Source organism: Coloeus monedula, assembly GCF_965178545.1.
Source record: "Coloeus monedula genome assembly, chromosome: 1".
Classification (NCBI taxonomy): domain Eukaryota; kingdom Metazoa; phylum Chordata; class Aves; order Passeriformes; family Corvidae; genus Coloeus; species Coloeus monedula.
The window spans coordinates 40,980,571-40,999,138 of record NC_138781.1 but is presented as its reverse complement, the minus strand read 5'-3'; the positions used below and the strand labels follow the sequence as shown (position 1 = coordinate 40,999,138).

Genomic DNA, 18,568 nt, shown 5'->3' with positions numbered 1-18,568 from the left:
AACAACTTCGATAACATTGAACAGAAAAGAAAACCTCTGTACCACTGGCTATTTGATGACTTATGCCTTATCTGCTTGATGTGACATTAGGAAAACACATTTTTAAAAGTCAGTAATGTATTCTGGATTTAACACTGGCACTTCTTGTACCCCATAACCTCAGTCAAATCATGAAAAGGAGAAGAAAAATAATTTTACAACCCATTTAACATCTTCCAAAAAAACAATCTAAAAAATTACTATTAGAATGTAAAATTACATAATACAATTTTTTTTAAATCCCACCTGGTACTTTCTCACCCCCTAAAGAAAGATGTGTCAAAGATTGCACAGTTCACTGGGGACTTCAAAGTTGCTATCAATCTCTATATAGAAAGCATTCAGATACTGCCGTGATGGGCAGCAGTATAAAACCCAAAGAGAGAGAGAAAAATAGATAAAATGCCCTCAGGAACAAGTTTCTTTCCAAGAAAGCTTACTAAAACCAAGGCTTACATTGAAACAATATTATTTTTCTATGTAGAAGCAGTTTCTCATCTTTTAACTCTCTCTTGTTTGTAATACACTCACAAAATGAAATTTTTATCCTAAAGGCCAAATTCTGACAGTTCTCTTCCCACTGAATAATTTCTCATCCCCTATGCAGTGCTGCAGTTTCAGCAGAGTTGCTTACACGGCAGTGTTCAGCTGTGAGCACACCTGGACCACAGGACAGGGCCCAAAGGGAAAACACCTCACAGGCTGCCAGTCTCCCAACACCAGCACTCCATCTGTCCCAGTAAATCACTTCCACCAACCTCAATGGGAAGAAAATTAATACAATTTAAAAAATCAGGTACAGGGTTTTTTTTCCTCTCGTTGTCTGCTTTGGATATTCCCACTGTAAATGCTGAGTAACAGATACAGCAGTACTTGGCATCAATGTGAAACACAAACCCAGAATTTCAAAACGCATGTGTAATTAAAAGTCAACAACCATCAGCTGAGTGTTAACCCCAAAACTACTGTCTATAAACTTGGGAAATACACAGCACTGCAACCTACACCTAAACATAAGGAGCCCTAGTGAGGCTGGATGTTACATCCCAAGCTTTTTTAGAAGACTGCATTCTGGTTTTTATTGTGTGATTTTGGACCCTTTTAGGTATATCTGGGTCAGACATTTAAGCTTTTTCCTGCAGTCTAGAGGGAGATTAGAATTGGTACATATACAAATACACATATTGAAAATTTAGATCCTTTTGAACTAAAGTACCTTTAGGAAAAATAAATTCGTGCTGCCTAATATAACTGGAAGAGCTGGTAACAGACCAAAGCAGTAAGTATTTTTCAGAATGCATGTTTAATAAAAATAAACTTCACATAACTGTTAGAGAAGCTTCTGTTGCATTTTTTCTATCTATGCAAATAATAATTTCCTGACAGTCCATGCATCCCAAACGCTATAAGATTTTTTTAAAAATTAAAATTAAATAAGGGAAGAAATCACATCCCTCTTCATTATCCAATCTAAGTTGTGGGAGCTAAATAAACAATAAAATTATTTAAATCATTAACAGCCCACCACTAACAAAATGAAGAGTTACCTGTTTAGAGGGATACCTGCTTTTGGAAATACATTCTATTCACAGCTGTAAAAAAAGAATACAAACAAACAAAACCATCCCAAAAGACACAAACTTCTTCCATTTGTCTCCTAACCCTCTTTTCTTCCCCTACAAAAAACACCTCTTTTCTTCCCCTACAAAAAAGTAAAAGTGAGACATTTCCCTGCCAGCTTGCAAATGCTATTTGAAAAAAAAAAAAAAAAAAAAGGTAACATTTAAGCCCTGAGGAGCTCTTGGTCTTCAAAAGTGCAAAGTACATAAGGTTCTAGTTGAAATTAATAGGAGCTGCAGGTGACCAGCACTTCTGACTCTGAGGCCCCAAGCTACTGTACAGACACTGTCCCTTTGAAATTTCAGCATTTACCAGCAGCCAGCTTGCTGAAGTGCAAGACACAAGCATCCCTTTCCCCATAGTATTTACTTTTCAAACGCACCAAACAGTTGTGGGCAGCATGGCTCTCCTCCACATTACAGCCCTGGTGCAACAGGGAGCAAGCATGAAAAAATACCAGCTCTAATCCTCACCGAGCATGAGCCCCCAGCCATTGCAGACCAGGATATTTCCAGAGCTCTCATCTGCTGGGAATAGACCTCTTGTCTCACACTGACCTCAACTGCTTTGCTCTTTTGTCCAGTTCCATTACATTCTCCGTGCATTCAGACAGCAACATCAACTAAGACTGTACTTGTTCAGTGCCAGTTTACCAACACAAGAAACTCCAGAAAGCCACTCCATTGCTTCCTTCACTTTGCAACATCCAAAATCTGCCAGACAATGCACAGGAGACTGGCCACCAAACAGCAAAGACGGAGAAATTAAAGCCCAGGGAAGCACAAAGGCAGTTGTAGAAAAGTAGAAATGATTGTGTGCAACTGAAACCCTACATATTAGGGAAGAAAGTGAAAAAAAATCAGCAATGCATGAACTGGGAAGGCAGAGTGACTCATTCCCAAGGTGATGGAGTAGCATACGGTATATGGGTAAACAGTAAACACTAGTTGCCATCTACCATCCAGGTCCTGGCACTGCTTTGCAATGCAGCCTCCCACCAGGCACTTCACTTCTCTCCGTTGCTGTTCCTACCCACCTTTGTGAGGCTGCGTTATTTACATTGCTCATAAACTCTTGGAGGCAGGGACTATCTCTTACCCTGGTTTTGTATGCAGCTCAGCACAACCAAACTGCACAGTCAGAGGCAGTCTGCAAACAGTAAAATACCATTTAAAAAAAAAAAAAGAAAAGAGAGGAAGAGTTTGACTGACTTAGAAAATACAATGGCAGTATCTAAAAATAAAAGAGCTGTGATGGTCAAATGGTAGAACAAACACCATGGCATACACATAAGAATTAGGTGAAAGAAAAATGAGAACCAGCAGAGCTCTTAAAAGGCTAAGAAAAAAAAAAACAAAACAAGGGGGGGAAAAATCAAAGACATTGGTAAAGAGGTAGATTTGTTAAATCACAAATGATGGACAAATTGTTGAATAGAAATAAAGCTTCTGGCTTTCCTTATATTCATTTCATCGTAATGATGCCCTTATGTCTCAGCTTTTTCAAGGTCTGTTCTTGTCACCTAAGCATCAGATCACCTCTTTGACCCTCAGGTTGGTAAAAAAGAAGGCTTTAACTTACCTGACAATCCATCTGGAGAGCAAATGAGAATGAGGGAAGAGGAGGAAGGAAATAAAAATCTACCTATCTCTACCTCAAAATAGCTGACTAGAGCAGAAAGGAAGTCACCCACTGAAGGTTAAGAAATAATAAACAACTAATAATTTACTCCCTTGCTAAAAGACCAGGAGAGATGAAGCATAAACGCCTACTTCATCGGCTGTTGCTGGAGCACGGCAGTCCTACTTCATTCCTCAACATACACTATAAAATCACAATCTACATCTTTGTGGCCATTGGCACAGTTCCCTGTTCAGTTTTAAAACACCCATAATCAACCCTTGTTTGTAATGTTTTCACACATTTAAAACAAAACCCTTGGGACACAAGAAGTTATCAGCATCAAGAATATCATCATTTCTCTCCCATCCACGAAGTACCTTTGAGCCAAACAAGCTGTGATTTTTAAAAATGCAACTATTTCCAACACAACAGAGAGGGAAGCACATATGATACTGTTACAAGCCAAGGTGAGTAGAATAAAAAGAGTAATGACAACAGAAAAACTAAAGTAAGTCCTGGCAAGGCACACGATGTTGGACATGAGAAAACCAAAGCCAGTTGGCTGTGACAATTTTCTATCTATCAACTACTACTTAGCTAACACCCATCCATAAATAAATAATTTGCTATTGCCTTGGAGATTAACAGGGTGCTGTAGATTTGAAAAATGAACCTGAAGGACTCAAACACAGACCAGTTTCTTTGCACAATGTTGGTGGAATTGTGGCAGTTGTTTTTCTAGAACTTTCCCATCAGTGCCTAACAAAGCCAGCAAGCGCCAGTGGGACTGGGGGCTGTGCACAGGCACTGTTGGAAAGTGTTCTTCCCTCTTCTACTTGAAAGAATGAAGAAGTCCTTTGCATCCTTGTCCAGGTGCCTACCAAGATTTTGTCTTCTGGAAACATTTGGGCCAAGCACTGTTCAAATCTCTAAAACACTGCAAGTCAGGGCCTGATCTGCACCTCATAGCACTGGTCAAACACCACAAACATCTTTTTCAGCCACCTTAGCAGGACTGCAGTCAACCTCCCTCCCCAACACTGGGGACACTACAGGGAATTCCTCTCCTCCCACCCTGCTCCATTTGTCCCCTTCCCCAGCAGAAAGGCTCAAGAGGAAGGTGTAATGTTGAACCAGTAGGAAGGTTCAGGCACTTGCTTCAGGTAACTGGTCTTGCAAAGTGCTCTGTAATTCTGGATGCACATCTGGGAGTCATATTGGGTTTAGTGTCAAATGTCTTTGAGAACTTCATCTGCTAAAGATGTGGGCACTCAACACTTCTGGATAACCAGAGATAAACATGACACCTTCTGAAAATGCTTTCCCTTTATTTTTTCCAGCTTTGTCTCCACTCTTACAGCTCTCATGCACCGCATTTGCTCATGAAGCAGCAACAACATTCTCCACCTCCAGATTCTGCCCAAAGAGTGTGGATGCTACACAAGCCTATCCCCCAACTCTTGATAATCCAGTATAGGCTTCTGAAAGCTGAGGTCATTATTTGCATGCAGCCATTGCATGAGCAAATAAGGTGTTTAAGGCACCTCTCAGAATGGGCTCTGAAGATTAGTTAATGTTTATACAGCCCACTGAAAATTGAAATGACTGCTACATGCTAAGTATTACCATCACCAGGGATCCATTTAAGTCAAAGCATGGCAGACAGTGAAGGAAACAAAACTTATTTTTTCTGTCCAGCACAATTACTACCTGACTTATGCATGCGAAAAACACCCAATAACCCATCTAACACAGTAAATTAATGTTTATGCTATTAAGTTCAGACAATCTTAAGCTGAAAGCTTTTCAAACTACAGGAAATTGCATGTTGCACTGGGACAACTGTATACAATTACAGTGATTTCATAAAATGGCAGAGATATAAAGCAGAAACTGAGTGGTCGGCAAGGCTTCTAAAAATCACACAGATAACAAATACGTCCTGGTGGGCCAGGAGTCTACACTTTCTCACAGCTGTTCCTAGAGACAGGAATTATATCCATAATCTCAAAATTCAAGACAACTCAGTGCATTGCACACCTGTATCTGTGAGGCAATGACAGACACGTCATTGTTCAGTGTGTACTATTACTGCCATCTTGGAATCACCATACATCAGCCAGATTTATTATTATCCCATCTTGCACCACCAGCTGACACCCACAGTAAAAACAACACCAAAAAGGACATGGAAATATTTGGACCAAACAGTGCGTTTCTTTAGGATGCAAAAGCTCCAAAGAGACACAAAGAGCACAAACATAAAATCCAACGAGTGCAATGCTCCCCCAGGCAGGAAGTTCCCAGCTGCTTTGCTAAAGGCCACAGCAATATGTCTGCTTTATGCTTGTTTTCACAAAGGATTGTTTAACAGTACACTTAGTGCAGCTCTACCTTGACACAGTAAACGTCGTCTTAATACAGCCTAGGTAAAGCTTTCAGCTTACCAAATCCTGCTGCACGCTTTGTCAAACATCTGAAGGACTGCAGTGCCTCTGACTTTTTTCTGATGTCTTGCAGGTATAGAGTGGTATTAAAGGTAGTTTTCATGAATGCAAAACCAGGCAGAGGCTTGTCTAAGAGCTATCAGTCCTATTTTTCACCTTATTCATTGTACCATTCACAGCACATTTTTATTGCCAGTCTGCCTTCCACTAAACAATTCCAGAAATGTCATTTGCACACCAAACGAGTGTATATTGTACCGTTCAGTTACATGTGGTAGATTATCGGGTTGTGTATAGCAGCTAAGCAGAACAGCGACAGCTGTGTAGACACATCTCAGCTGATACTAAAAGAAGTCTTGTCGGCAGTTCTGATCTTAAAGTAAATACACTGAAAAACTTAGCTCCAATTAGGCTGAGGCTGATACGATTTTCTGGAATGAACATTAAACGAATGTGGCTGATAACACCATCTTTGCAAAATATCTTGTTTGGTTTGTCTTTAAAAGATAACATTTTTCAAGATAAAAATGTCCTGACTTAAAAGCGATACGTCCCTGCTGTCCGTGTTCACAAAAATCTGAATTTTGTATTTTAAGCTGTGTGTTATGCTTCATTAATATGAAATCACCACCCTGCATCACTGACATATTAGCCGAGCTCCAAGCGACCTAATTCATTTTTAATATTTCATAGTTTGTTAAAGGCTGTAACGAGAGATCACTAACTCAGCTCTGACACTCCCTGTCATGAATCAAAAGATGTAGGGGAAAGGTCATGTACTTACTAACTGGCACCAAACCAAATTCATCACTACAAAATGAGAGAACAGAAATGAAGACTGCATTTCCCATTATGCTTCTCTCTTTGTAAGAGTATCCATCAACTTGCACGACACCAAAAAGCAGAATTTATTTATATGCATGTACCCCAACAAAAGGTCAGAAAGAAGTGAGAAAGAGAAGAAATAAGGATTGCAGCTTTTGTCTAAGCAAGTAGTTCCTTCCCTTTAAAGCATATTCAGCAGCAACAGCCTTTGAAGACCAAAAGGAGAAACAATTCCCAACCACATAAAGAAACTAACAAGTCCCTTATATGGCTAAGAATTGCAATGCCATTTTTTTCCACAGCTGGAAAAATTAGAACAAGAGGGAAAACTAGAGCAAACTTTAAACAGACAGCTCTCTGAACACCGGGGAATTCACACAGGCATATCATTCCAGCTTTACGAACTGCTAAACACTTTCTTCTTTAAAGGGAAGGAGGACATTACACCAGGTGAGTCTCTGAAATCTAGATTTTAACTCTCCTGTTGTAACTATGGATACCTAGCTTTAAAAACCTTTTGTGATGTAACGGTACACCAGGCTCCCTTATCTCCTCCTCTGGTGAAATGCCTCCTTCTGAAGTTCCCTAGTGTCCCTTTTTCACCAATGCACCACCTCAAGGTTTTGCCTTGGGGACTGGGACTGCATATCCAGAACAGCCCTCTGCCCTATCCACTGCATCTTCAGTCTGCCTTTCACCCTCTGTAACCCTGGCATGAAGGTTGCCAGCTTCTCCACCGGGAAGACAACTAGATTGCATCACATGTTGTTCCAAATAACCAGAGTTTCTCACAGGCAAGACACACGAGACTTGATGGCAGATCCACTCCTGCCATCTCCCACCGGCATGAGGCGGAAAGGTCAGGCTCCTGTGCAGCGTTGATACTGAGCTCTGAATGGCTTGGCCTGGCTGGGCTCTAAATATAGCTAGGCAGAGGAAGGGCTGTGAAAGTGGGTGGGGAAGGGAGTGGAACAGAAGCCAAATGAGCAATCAATTAAATACAACAACATCATGTTGGTCCCCCAGTAAGACTTTCCCTCTCTACTCCACCACATTCTGCAGCGAAGTATTCAAGCACAGCTTCAGGATTTAGTCCATGAATGCAAACTCACAGAATAAAAACAAACTGCTGGTTGATTTATACTTGGGGAGGGGGGAATACAAATCTGTTCAGCAACTTATCTTCTTGAATAAATCTGAGTCACACAGGAGTGACATCACTTCCACAACATGACAGCCCATAAATCATCATCAACCACATGGTACTAACCATAAAACATGTGTCAGGAAGACACCAACAAGGAACAAAATATCAGAGTGCTTTACATTGTAAACATGCAATCTTACGCATCTTCTGGCTTCTACTATGATCTATATATGTCAGGTGGTTTATTTCATTCATTTGCATCTGAATGAAGTCAACACAATTAACAGAGGAATCCTCATAGAAAATCTGTCCAAACAATTTCACCTGCATAAATATACCACAAATGAAGCACTTAAAAATGTAAATATTTGCTTTTTAATAAACTACCACATTTGATACTAAAGTTGACTTTACAACAAATAAGCAGAGAGGGAATTTATTTCAACCACGGTTGTAAGCTAGCCCAAAACCAAATAAGATAAATAAGAAAGAAGGAAAGAAAGGAAAAAAAAAAGTTTTTCCATCCAAAAAGCAGAAAAAATAATCTTTTTCTCTTATATGACAATGTTAGACCTGAAGTCTTTCAGCTAATAAAAAGCTTCTAGGAGAAGAGATTAGACTTTGCTGTAAACCAACAAAATATAAAAGACAGCATGATTGAGGATTTCAACGGGAGCTTCCAATCTGTAGCTACAGATAGGACAAGCAACCTTTGCTTCACTTCTCCATTTAGAAACACTGTATCCTCAGAAAAGACCTGCACAGAAAACTAACTTGTTTCAAATTTCAAAGAGGCTACACAGTATTTTTATTTTAAGAATTGTACAACTAAAAGCAAAACCAGCTCTCTCTCCACTTTTTGTGGATTAACTGCACTTAGTCTCTAACAGAAATTGTTAATCTTCATTATAGGCACTGGGCTCCATGTGAGACATATCCTATGGCAATTAGACTTCTGCTCTGTATAAATCATATCTCAACTGGCAGAGAGAGAAACAGACAGAAAGACAAAACATCTGGTTTAAGCTGCTCATTCTCTAAAAATATAAATCAGAATAAATAATGTTAAATAGAGATTATAGCCACAGCAAACACAAAATGCTGTTAAGTATCAGAGGAGGTGTGTCCTCAGCCCCTTGCACGATGTAGAATCATTCTGATTGACTGGTTTTATTTGTGACTGTATTTTTTTAAAAAAAACCCTGTATATTGTTCAGCTGTCCTGGTTTTGCCATGGTGATCAGTATGTGCTTTGTGGGCTTGATTCTGTCTTGCTGAAGACAACCAAATCTTTTTCATTGATTTTTCAAAGGAAGCAGAACAGATCCCTCTCACTATAACTTCTATTCAATAATATTATTGTTAATCCTCTACTTAAAATAGATGGTACATCATTCTGCATCAGTAGACACCATTCTTAGGCTGATACCTGACTGTTTAGAATAGCTCTCTTTGTAAAGCTGTTTACTTCTAAACTTCCCTTTGTTACCCAATCTTGCCGCCCATATGAGTGGGAAAGCAATTGCAAAACACCGCTACAGGAATACTCAGTGTACAGGCACTGACAGTATCTGAGTAAATCACTGTTCTCTGACTCCCTTCTCTGCCCATCTGCAGTCTTTGGTATGGAACAACTATATCATAAAAGCTCTTATTCACACATGCTTTTGATATTACACTATTTAATCACATACAGCTGTAGCTGATGAGACTGTTACAAAACACAATTTTAATGCAGCACTGGAAGCAAGTTCTTGAGACACATTAACTATTTTCCTCTCTACATAAAATTTCTAGCACTAAAATTCTTTTCTTCAAGAAAAAAAAAAATACAACCAGACTATTTGGTTTTTTTTAGAAAAGTCTGCTTCTCTTCCTGGACAGTCCGGAATGGTGTTGTTTGCAAGCAAACTCAAAGTCCCCGCCTGGAGTATAATAGCGGAAAATTCACTTCCCACCCCTTAAAAAAAAAAAAAAAAAATTAAAAAAAATTAAATTAAATTAGAAAATGCTGCTTGCAATTATATGCAAAGGGAATACTATACAGACTTCTCACAGCAAGACCTGAAATGAACTCAGACATCCTACTTGAAATGCATCCTTTCTTATCTGTTTTTTAATTCATGGAAATTTAAGAACCAACAGTCTGATGATTTTTACCAAGATACTTGAATTAAAGTGCAAGCATACCATCATGCTTTCTTTGAAAGGACTTCATGCATTAAAAACCAAACCAGTTCATTTCTGAACCACTGCACTTTATTTTGAAAGGGCACCTTGTATAAGGCGTTCTAAATTATAACTATTAACACACAGCACTCGCCACAGCAAGATCTTTGTAGCCTAATCTGGCAAATGCTTGCAACTTCCATCATTTTTTACAGAAATAAAATACCTGCTTGCAAAATAAATAGCCATAGAATATCATAATACATAAGAGTTTGAAGTAGTAAGAATTTGAATTTTCCTTTTCCACAGGTTTGGTCTGGGGGTTTTTATTTGTTTGTTGTTGGTTTGTCGGTTTTTTTATTGCTTTTTTTTTTTCATGTGGTGCTTTCTTTTGTGGGTATTTTTGTGGGTTGGTTGGTTTTTAATTTAAACAGACTTGTATGGAGGCAACATATGAAAAGAAGATCAATCAAGAAATTTAACACCATTTTAATACATATCATAATGTCCCTTAAAACAACAAAACTATTTTTATCCAGGCAAGCAAGGATACATGAAAAGCAAATGAGTTCATATATTTCTGCATTTTTCAGAGGAACAAAACTTTTATCTTCCTTATTGTTTAAGCCAGGTGGCAAATACTAGAGCTAGATATTAATATTACTATCAAAATCATAGCCAGGCTGAAATATTTTTAAATGGCATTTAAATGAATGTGTATTCCTTTTGGGCAGCTCTCTGAGGCATTTAAAACATGCTGTGACATACTGACTCAAACAGGGGCTAAGTGCGAACAAACTTCATTCCTAGAAATGCATTTCTCTATTTGCAAGTGTTTGCCTTTACTTTGGCACGATCACATGGGCTCCAGCTAGACTTTTGAGCTCTGGCAAAGATCCAAGCTGCAGATGGTTGGAAATGCAGCCTGAAATCAGTGTGTGGTTGATGAATTACTCCTTACACCTGACCCCTGCTTCACACCAGGCACCAAACACAATCTGAACACTACCAGCCAGAGAAGCCCTGTCAGGCATCTCTGTATCTGGAACGCTTTCTTCAAGGCCTTCTGTATGGCCAGATGGTCAAAAGTGGGGAATGCCATAAACCCACTAAACAGAAACGTGAGTGACAAAAGACCACGGGATTGGTAGGTACAAGGTGAAGAGAGGCAAGAGCTTTGCACTGACTCCAAATACACACTTTGTAAAAGACGGTGATGGAGCAAGGAGGGAGGTATGGTCATGCCACACAGCTGAAAGAAGTCCCCAATTCCCTCATGCCAAAAGATGCTCTAAAAAATGTCAAAAAAGAGACATAACAGACACCCAAATGTGTGGCCATAAAATCACTATATCAAACTTAAACTCTTCTGAGTACACCTGTTTGAACTTCCTAATTGTTTTTTTCCTCAGCTGGGGCACGTATCTGTCATTTCAGGAACATATTCATTGAGCCCTCTTGCTTGCAGGTCAGTCTGAATACCTTTCACAGCCACAGAGAAGGGGTTTTATTCAGGTAGGTGTTGGGAAATCACACTTCGTCCTTTCGCCCGTGTTCACACGTGCATCAGGGCATATAGAGATGAAGAGGTACTGTGGGTACTGTAAACACGGTCTCTCGTTTTGGGGTGTTTCAGCCATCTGACTGGGTTACAGAGTCAATACCATGAGAGTTAAACTCCCAGACCCAAACCATGACTAATAAGTAGGAAATATCTGGAGAATGCATGAAAGCAAACCGCACGGAAATAGCTGCTTAACTGGCATATTTTTACCCCAAGTGCAGGTATAGAGATCATAAACCAAACAATTTCTGTTGACAGGTAACTGTGGCACCTCCTCCTTTCTACCCAAGTGATTCAGGCTTTTTCAGTAGGCTGTTTGCAAAGAAAGCTGACCCCAGCAAGAGGTCTAATCGTAAGCTGCAGAGGACAAAGATAAAACACATCACCTACTAAATGAAGAAGACTCTTTCAAATATATTCAGAGTTAGTATTTTTCTCCCCTTTTTCACATCATTACATGATATTTCATAGTGCTTATTTTTGTTTTCTTCTGTGCTAAATGGCAAAGAGAAAAGAATTTGCTTTGGCAAGCAAGAAACAAAAGAAAGAAATTCAGACCATAACGCAAGATTTGGCACCATTAACATTTTACATGACAATTTACAACATACTCCTGTAAACCAGCTGTTTGAGTAGTTACACCATCAGCAAGGATGCAACTAAGGAAATTCTCTTAATATCTTGAAAAAAAATTTAAAAGTACTACAGATTCTCATCAGATATACACGAGCTGAACCACCTCCCTGCAATATATTTTGCAACAAGAACACAAGACCATGCTTCACATACAACAGTAACCAGAAACACTTACTCTGAAATAAACTCCTATGCCAGTTGGACCCCACTCTCAGCATCTGTCTAAAGAAGTTCCAAAACTGTACTTTCAAAGTGAAGTTGTCAGACAGCATCACACCAAAACGGAAATAAGGTTATGTCTTTCCTCAAACTCAGTGCTTGTCCTTAAGAGATGTATTAAATTCCTTGCAATTGTCTCTTAAGGATTCACATCCTCCCGTCCTTTTCTTTTTTGGATGACAATGGCTTTTCCTAAACCTGAAATTAAAGTTTTAGCTACAGTGGTGGCATTTGATAATGAAGGAGCACAAATAAATTGAATGAGTGCATGCTTTGTGTTCCACAAAAGGCCACAAAACACTAAAAAGTTAAAGCAATCAGACAAACATATGGAATCCATTTTTTCTATTTATAATCCCATTACCCATACAGCTATTCATTTACACCCTTTCTGCACAACAACGTGCTAGCCACGTTAGAAGACACACACACAGACTGTAAGCTGAAATCCCGCGCAGCTCCGTGGTCCCCCGTGAGAAGGACGTGATGTACTGAAATGAGGTACTTCTCAAAGGAGAACCAAGGCAACTTCACCAAACAAGCAAAGCAAAAGCAGCACTTCACCCAAGCACGCTGGGGAACATGGATTTCCAACTTTGCCTGTTGAACACGCTGCCACTCTGAATTTCAGAAGCTGTGCAGAAATGCTGTAAGAAAGCCTAGAATTTCTTTCTTGATGACAAATGAATGCACACACACACACCCCCCCCCCAGCAGGCATGACTATGAGCATAAAAACACATTCTTTCTGTAGAGCTGACTCCTACCATGCTTGGTACAAAGAACAGTTTTTGGAAAATAAGAAGCTGAAGTTCTCAGACCGGCTGGAATCATACAAAGGTTTATTTATACGTGTTGCTCCAATAGGGATGATAAAAGATACAGCTCTCCACCACAAGATTATTTGATTACCCAACTATTAGCTTTAGACATACAATGGATCTAACTGCTTTAAAACGTCCCAGAAGCTGATGGCTAGCTTTAAGGTAACAAAATCCAGATGCTGCCTGTCTGCACTGCTTTAAAGTCTTACGGTCTATGGAAGAGAAATACTTGCATCTGTATATGTATATATATATGCACGTGTATGTGTGTTTATTATTTAGAGTTTATGTACACGCTTAACTGTGGACTGAGCAAAATAAGAAAAAAAAAACTAAAATGTATCAGCGATTTAAAATTTTACCTGTCCTTACTCTAATAGTGCAAGTGTGCCAAGACAGATGCACATGACTTTTCACAGGGTTGATAATTTTATATACCAGCTATAAAAATGCATTTAAGTTATATTTTAAAACAAGGGGTTAAAAAAAGTCATGGTACAGAAAAGCTATTGTTTCTACTGTAAGCTCAAATATAAGGTTAATTTTCACAAAAAAGCTTATTTTACAAAGTTAAAAAAATGAAGAAAGAAAGAAAAAAAAGGACAACTGGCAAAATGTAAGCTACGTGAGTAAAAGGCATGGAATGTCCAATATATCTCCTCCAATACTTGAGGCTATTGTTCTTTCAAAAAAACACCATCAATTGTTTCATGTCCTTGGCTTGCCAGGTTTTGAGGAATAGCATCAGCCTACGTCCCCCAAACCCCCAAACAGTTAAAGCTATAGGCAATATTGCAGTCAAGCTAGTGACAGGCTGCTGCTGCAACAGCAACATTACACACTAAATGGTCACAAAGGTAAAATGCTATTTGGATTGACCTTGAAAGGAAAGGGGGGAGAAATGACAAAATTCACTCCAAAATACAAAATTATAAAAAGGATGAATTTTATACAAAAAAAAAAATATCTGCATGATGCAGTGAAAGAAACACGCAAAGAAGTGAGAGGTAACCCTGCCATGAATTACAAGGCTGTAATCATACTGAGTGCTTCTGGTGTCATCACAACTCCAACCAGCCTGAATCACAGTTTTTACAATTAGTTAATTTATATAATGCAGTAGTCGGGCTATAAACATTAATGAGAAAGTAATTTTTATTAACAAGGAATATAACTTATCCTTTCACAACTGCAGCCAGATCAACGTGATTCAAACCAAAAGTCTGGAGAAGTCAGCCTCCCTTGTGGCACTTCACCACACACAGATGCACACGTCAAATGTCCCATGTGTTAAATTTGCCACAGAAGCGCAATGTGTCTATGTGCACACAGTGCCACACGCACGTGTGTGCGCCCTGCCTTGGCTTCTCCCTCCTAAAGGATGTTCGTTTATTTACTGAAACTGTTAATCTGTGGCTGTGAGGTTACACTTCACCTTGTATTTTTTCCTTTTTCTGTTCTCCAAATAAAGTGTCCTGACAGGGTTTGCAAACTTTCGGTTTAGGGCTTTCTTTTGTTACTGTCCTTTGGTCACACAGGAAATCTTTTCACGGAACAGACTATTATACAATGGCATTATAAAAGTAAGGCTTTAATTAACTAACTCATGGCCAGGTAGCATAGACTTCACTCAGCCTCTCTAGGAGAGGCAGGCCTGCTTTTCAGTCTGCTGGCATTATAAAAATTATTAAGGAAAGAAGAAAGAAAACGGAAATGTCCGCGCTCGGATACACTCTCCAAAAGTAGTTACCCTCTATTTCTAGACCTTCTAAATGCAACAGAGTACAGCCATATCATCCTCGATATTTAATGAAATATTAAAAGCAGTGCAATGCACTGAAACAAACTCCACCAGATTTACAGTCAGTCAGCTCCAAGCTCCGATTTCCACAGCATCTCCTCCTGAGCTGATTAAAAGTTTGAGTTGCCACAGACAGCTTTTCTAACAGCAAAATGGTTTTAAGCTGTGATAAACTGTAGAGATCACTGGAAGAGCCACCAAAAGTGTTTCATGCCCGATGCTGTCCAGAGCAATCTTTATCCCATGCCATAACAAACACACTACCTGCCCGCTGTTACGATAGCGTTAACCGCACTGTTCTCCCCAAACAATAAAAGGAATTAACCGACGCCAGCAGCCCTTGGGAAAAAAAAAATAAATTAAAAGAAATAAAGGGGAGGGCAGACAGTAACCTTCCTGCCTCTCTCACGCCTGCTTTCTGCCTACCAGCTCGGCTCTGTGTAACACCAAACCCGAGGAAGAGACAGAAAAAAATCGCCAAAGAGAAGAGGCGAGCCCGCAGTTCGCGCCGCTCCGCTCTCCATCCCCCGCCAGGCGCCCGGCCCCGCCAGCCCTTACCTTGGTTTGGAGATAGTGGGGGTAGTAGTAGGTGTACTGGGGGTACATTGGCTGCTGGTCCAGGCGTTTGCCCATGTAGCTGGAGTCCTTCTGGCTGGTGCGGGGAACTCGTTGGCAGGGTGTAGTGCCCCAGGGCCTTTCTTCCTCTCACGCCGCTATTCCTGACAGCGCGGGCGACAGAGAAGGCTGCCGAGACTTCCTCGCCGTCTACCGCGCGCTACTTCCAGCGCAGCCAAAAACGCGCCCGCACGAACATATACGTGTGTGTGTGTCTGTGTGTGTGTGAGCGCGAAGGGGTGTGTGCGGGTGTGTGTGTGCGTGGGTGGGTGGAAGCCCCGTGCCCGGGTGCCCGCGGCGGAGCAGCCCGCCTCCCCCGCTGGCAGCAGCGTGCCTCCGGCGGTGCCCGCTGCCCGGCTCGGGAGGGAACCGTCCTGCGAGAGGAGCCGGGAAGACAGTGCAACTCCAAATCTCCGCAGAGCCGCTCGCTCGCTCGCTCGCTCGCTCTCCTCGTCCTCTCCTCGGCTCGCCCCGCTCTCGAGCCCTCCCCTCTCGCTTCCCCACCCACCCCCCTTCTAACCAAATTAAAAAAAAAAAAAAAAAAAGAAAAGAAAAATAAAGAAAAGAAAAATAAAGAAAAAAAAAAAAGAAAATAAAAAAAAAAAGGGGGGGGAGGGAAGAGCCTTCCCCAGTCTAGTTGCCGCTGCCTCCCTCACGGAGTGACATGGTGCTCCGGGCTCGTCCTGTCTTTCATTCAAACCCCCTCCGCGCCGCGCCGCCGGTGGGAGGGACCTCGGCGCGCCGCTCCCCCGGGAGGTCGGCGCAGGCCGCGCGGCCGCCTCCGCGCCCCCGCCCGCTCCGCGCCCGCGCCGGACCGGGCAGCTCCGGAAAGCGGCCGTGGGACTCGGGAAATCCTAACGCCGCCGGCCGGGGGAGGAGAGAGACCAGCCCCAAAACGCTGTCTTGTATTTATGATTTTAATTTAAATATATATATGTATATATTTTTTAACAAACGGGCGGGGGAAGGTCACGGAGCCCGGTCGCCGAGCAGGGAAGTCCTTGTCGTCCTGCCCCTTCAGAAAACTACTCCGCACCATCATCCGGCACTTCGCGGAGAGGCGACCCCGGGCCAGACATATTAAATACATACTTTGTTAGACCGCTTATATAAGACTTGGTTTATTTAAAGTTGGAACAAAATGGAGGAAGAGGGTAAAGAGGAAATTCGGCCGGCCTGACGTGCGGGTACCTTCCCCCAGACGTGTGAAAATACCACGGTGCCACAAAAGTTCCCCGCGGCTGCGTTTCCCCCGGCCGGACTCCCCCGCACGCAGCAGCTGCCGCCGCCGCCCGGGCCCAGGTGAGGGCCAGGTGTGGCCCCCGCGTCCGGCCGAGAGCCCCACACCTGCCACAGATCCCAGGCGTGCAGGACCTGTGTCAGCACCGCGATCCCAAATATTTATCCTCCGAAAGAGTCGAAGGAAGAGTCTGTCTTACAACAGGGCTATAAATCATCAGGAAAAAACAGTGCGTGAATAACAAAATGTTTCCTCTTGTACACAAATCCTAGCGTTTCTCCTTTTTTAAAATAACTTATTTCTTTAACATGTCATCAGATTCCTGGGCCTTTCTACAGTGGTTTTGCCTATTTATAAATTTCTGGGGAAAAAGAATGTGGGACAGCAGTTTCTTTTTGTTTTTATTTAAATCATCCATAGTATTGCAGCGCGATTGTCAGCTGCTGTATTATCAACCAAATTGCTTCCAAAAAAAAAAAAAAAAAAAATTATAAAAAGAATTTCTTTAAAGGGACACTTCTCAAGGCTGGTAGAGCTAAAATTAGACTTGCCAGCTGTGTTTTGGTTTGTGGGCACGTGCTTGCACATGACAGGAACATGGAAATATCACGCTTTACTCTGGCAGTTTGCTGTTCTCATAAGCAGAGGGTTTTGGTATGGATCTCCATAACTGCCCCATAGCCAGTTAGTCCATGAGCAAAGGAAAGCAGCTGAAGGAAAAAGGCAGTGCGAGAAGCCATATACATGCTCAAAATATACACTACACACTGCCTATACACTGCGCTTTCATCACCAGGCATTAATAATCAGTGGTACTTAGTTATCAGCCCTCTGCCATACAGTGGGAGCACCATGCCATGCTTGCACAGCTATTTGCCTCCTGTTGCAGGAGAAAAACTTCTGCTAAACGAGTGCTCTGTTCCCAGAGCGTAGTACAGGCATTCAGTGGGTTCTTGCACACCCGGATGAGCCCTGTGGGGCACTACCATCTCCCAAGCTTCCAACAGATTCTGAAGAAAAGCCTGGTTGGGTAAACTATTGAGTATTTTCATTCCCTAAAGAATTCCAAGCCGACCAGGACCATGTGGTCCCTCTTCTGAGGGTCCCTCTTTTTCATTCATCCTCTCTTCTGAGAAGTGAATTTAGAAAAAAGATAGGAATGGGAGAAGAAGCCTGAAATCCCCGCCTCCCAGCCCCACGGTTTGTATCACTGCTCAGCTTTAAATATGCTGCCTCTCATTGTAGTGCAGGATACTCCAGTGATACTCTTGCTTACGCTTTCTTCTCCCCCCTCCCCCTGCCCGGCTTTCCCTGAGGGTGAAATAGACTGTTTGAGGGTTGGGATCTCCAGAAGTGAATAGTGATTACTTGACGGTACGTGATACTTTGAGCCGAGACAACTTTCAGATTGTTCTTTCAACTGCCAGAATTAAGTTGTTGTGCTTCTCTCCTCACCTTCTCAATTTTCCCTCAGGATATTAACGCAGTTTTTCTTGCTAAGCGGTTTGCTTGTAGAAGTAGATGTAACCAGATTTGGGAGAAGAAAGAACCTATGTGTGCAGGGTGAAATAAAAGATAAATACTAAAGGAAGTAGAAAACTGTGCATTCTGACAAAGAAATCTACATGAACATACAAGGTTTTCCATGGTCATTATTTTAAATCCAGGAAGGGCTGTTTTGGCTGTATCATCTGACTGATGTGAGTATTTCAAACCATGCCATAACATTTCAACCCAAGATTTCCACACACTTCCTCATCAGATGCACTGGTTAGTAGCTCCAGCAGTTCTAGCAACTA

General features: G+C 41.4%; 1 protein-coding gene across 1 annotated transcript in view; it reads right to left on the bottom strand.

The window, feature by feature from the left end:
* The window catches only part of RBMS3 (RNA binding motif single stranded interacting protein 3), a gene marked incomplete at its 3' end in the record, with an annotated part of 434,832 nt that extends 419,211 nt beyond the window's left edge, over window positions 1-15,621 (bottom strand). Inside the window, exon 1 of the mRNA XM_082289239.1 lies at window positions 15,473-15,621. Within this exon, the coding sequence (XP_082145365.1) occupies window positions 15,473-15,547 (75 nt within the window). The 5' untranslated portion in view covers window positions 15,548-15,621. The remainder of the gene's footprint in view (window positions 1-15,472) is intronic.
* Between the last annotated feature and the right edge of the window lie 2,947 nt (window positions 15,622-18,568).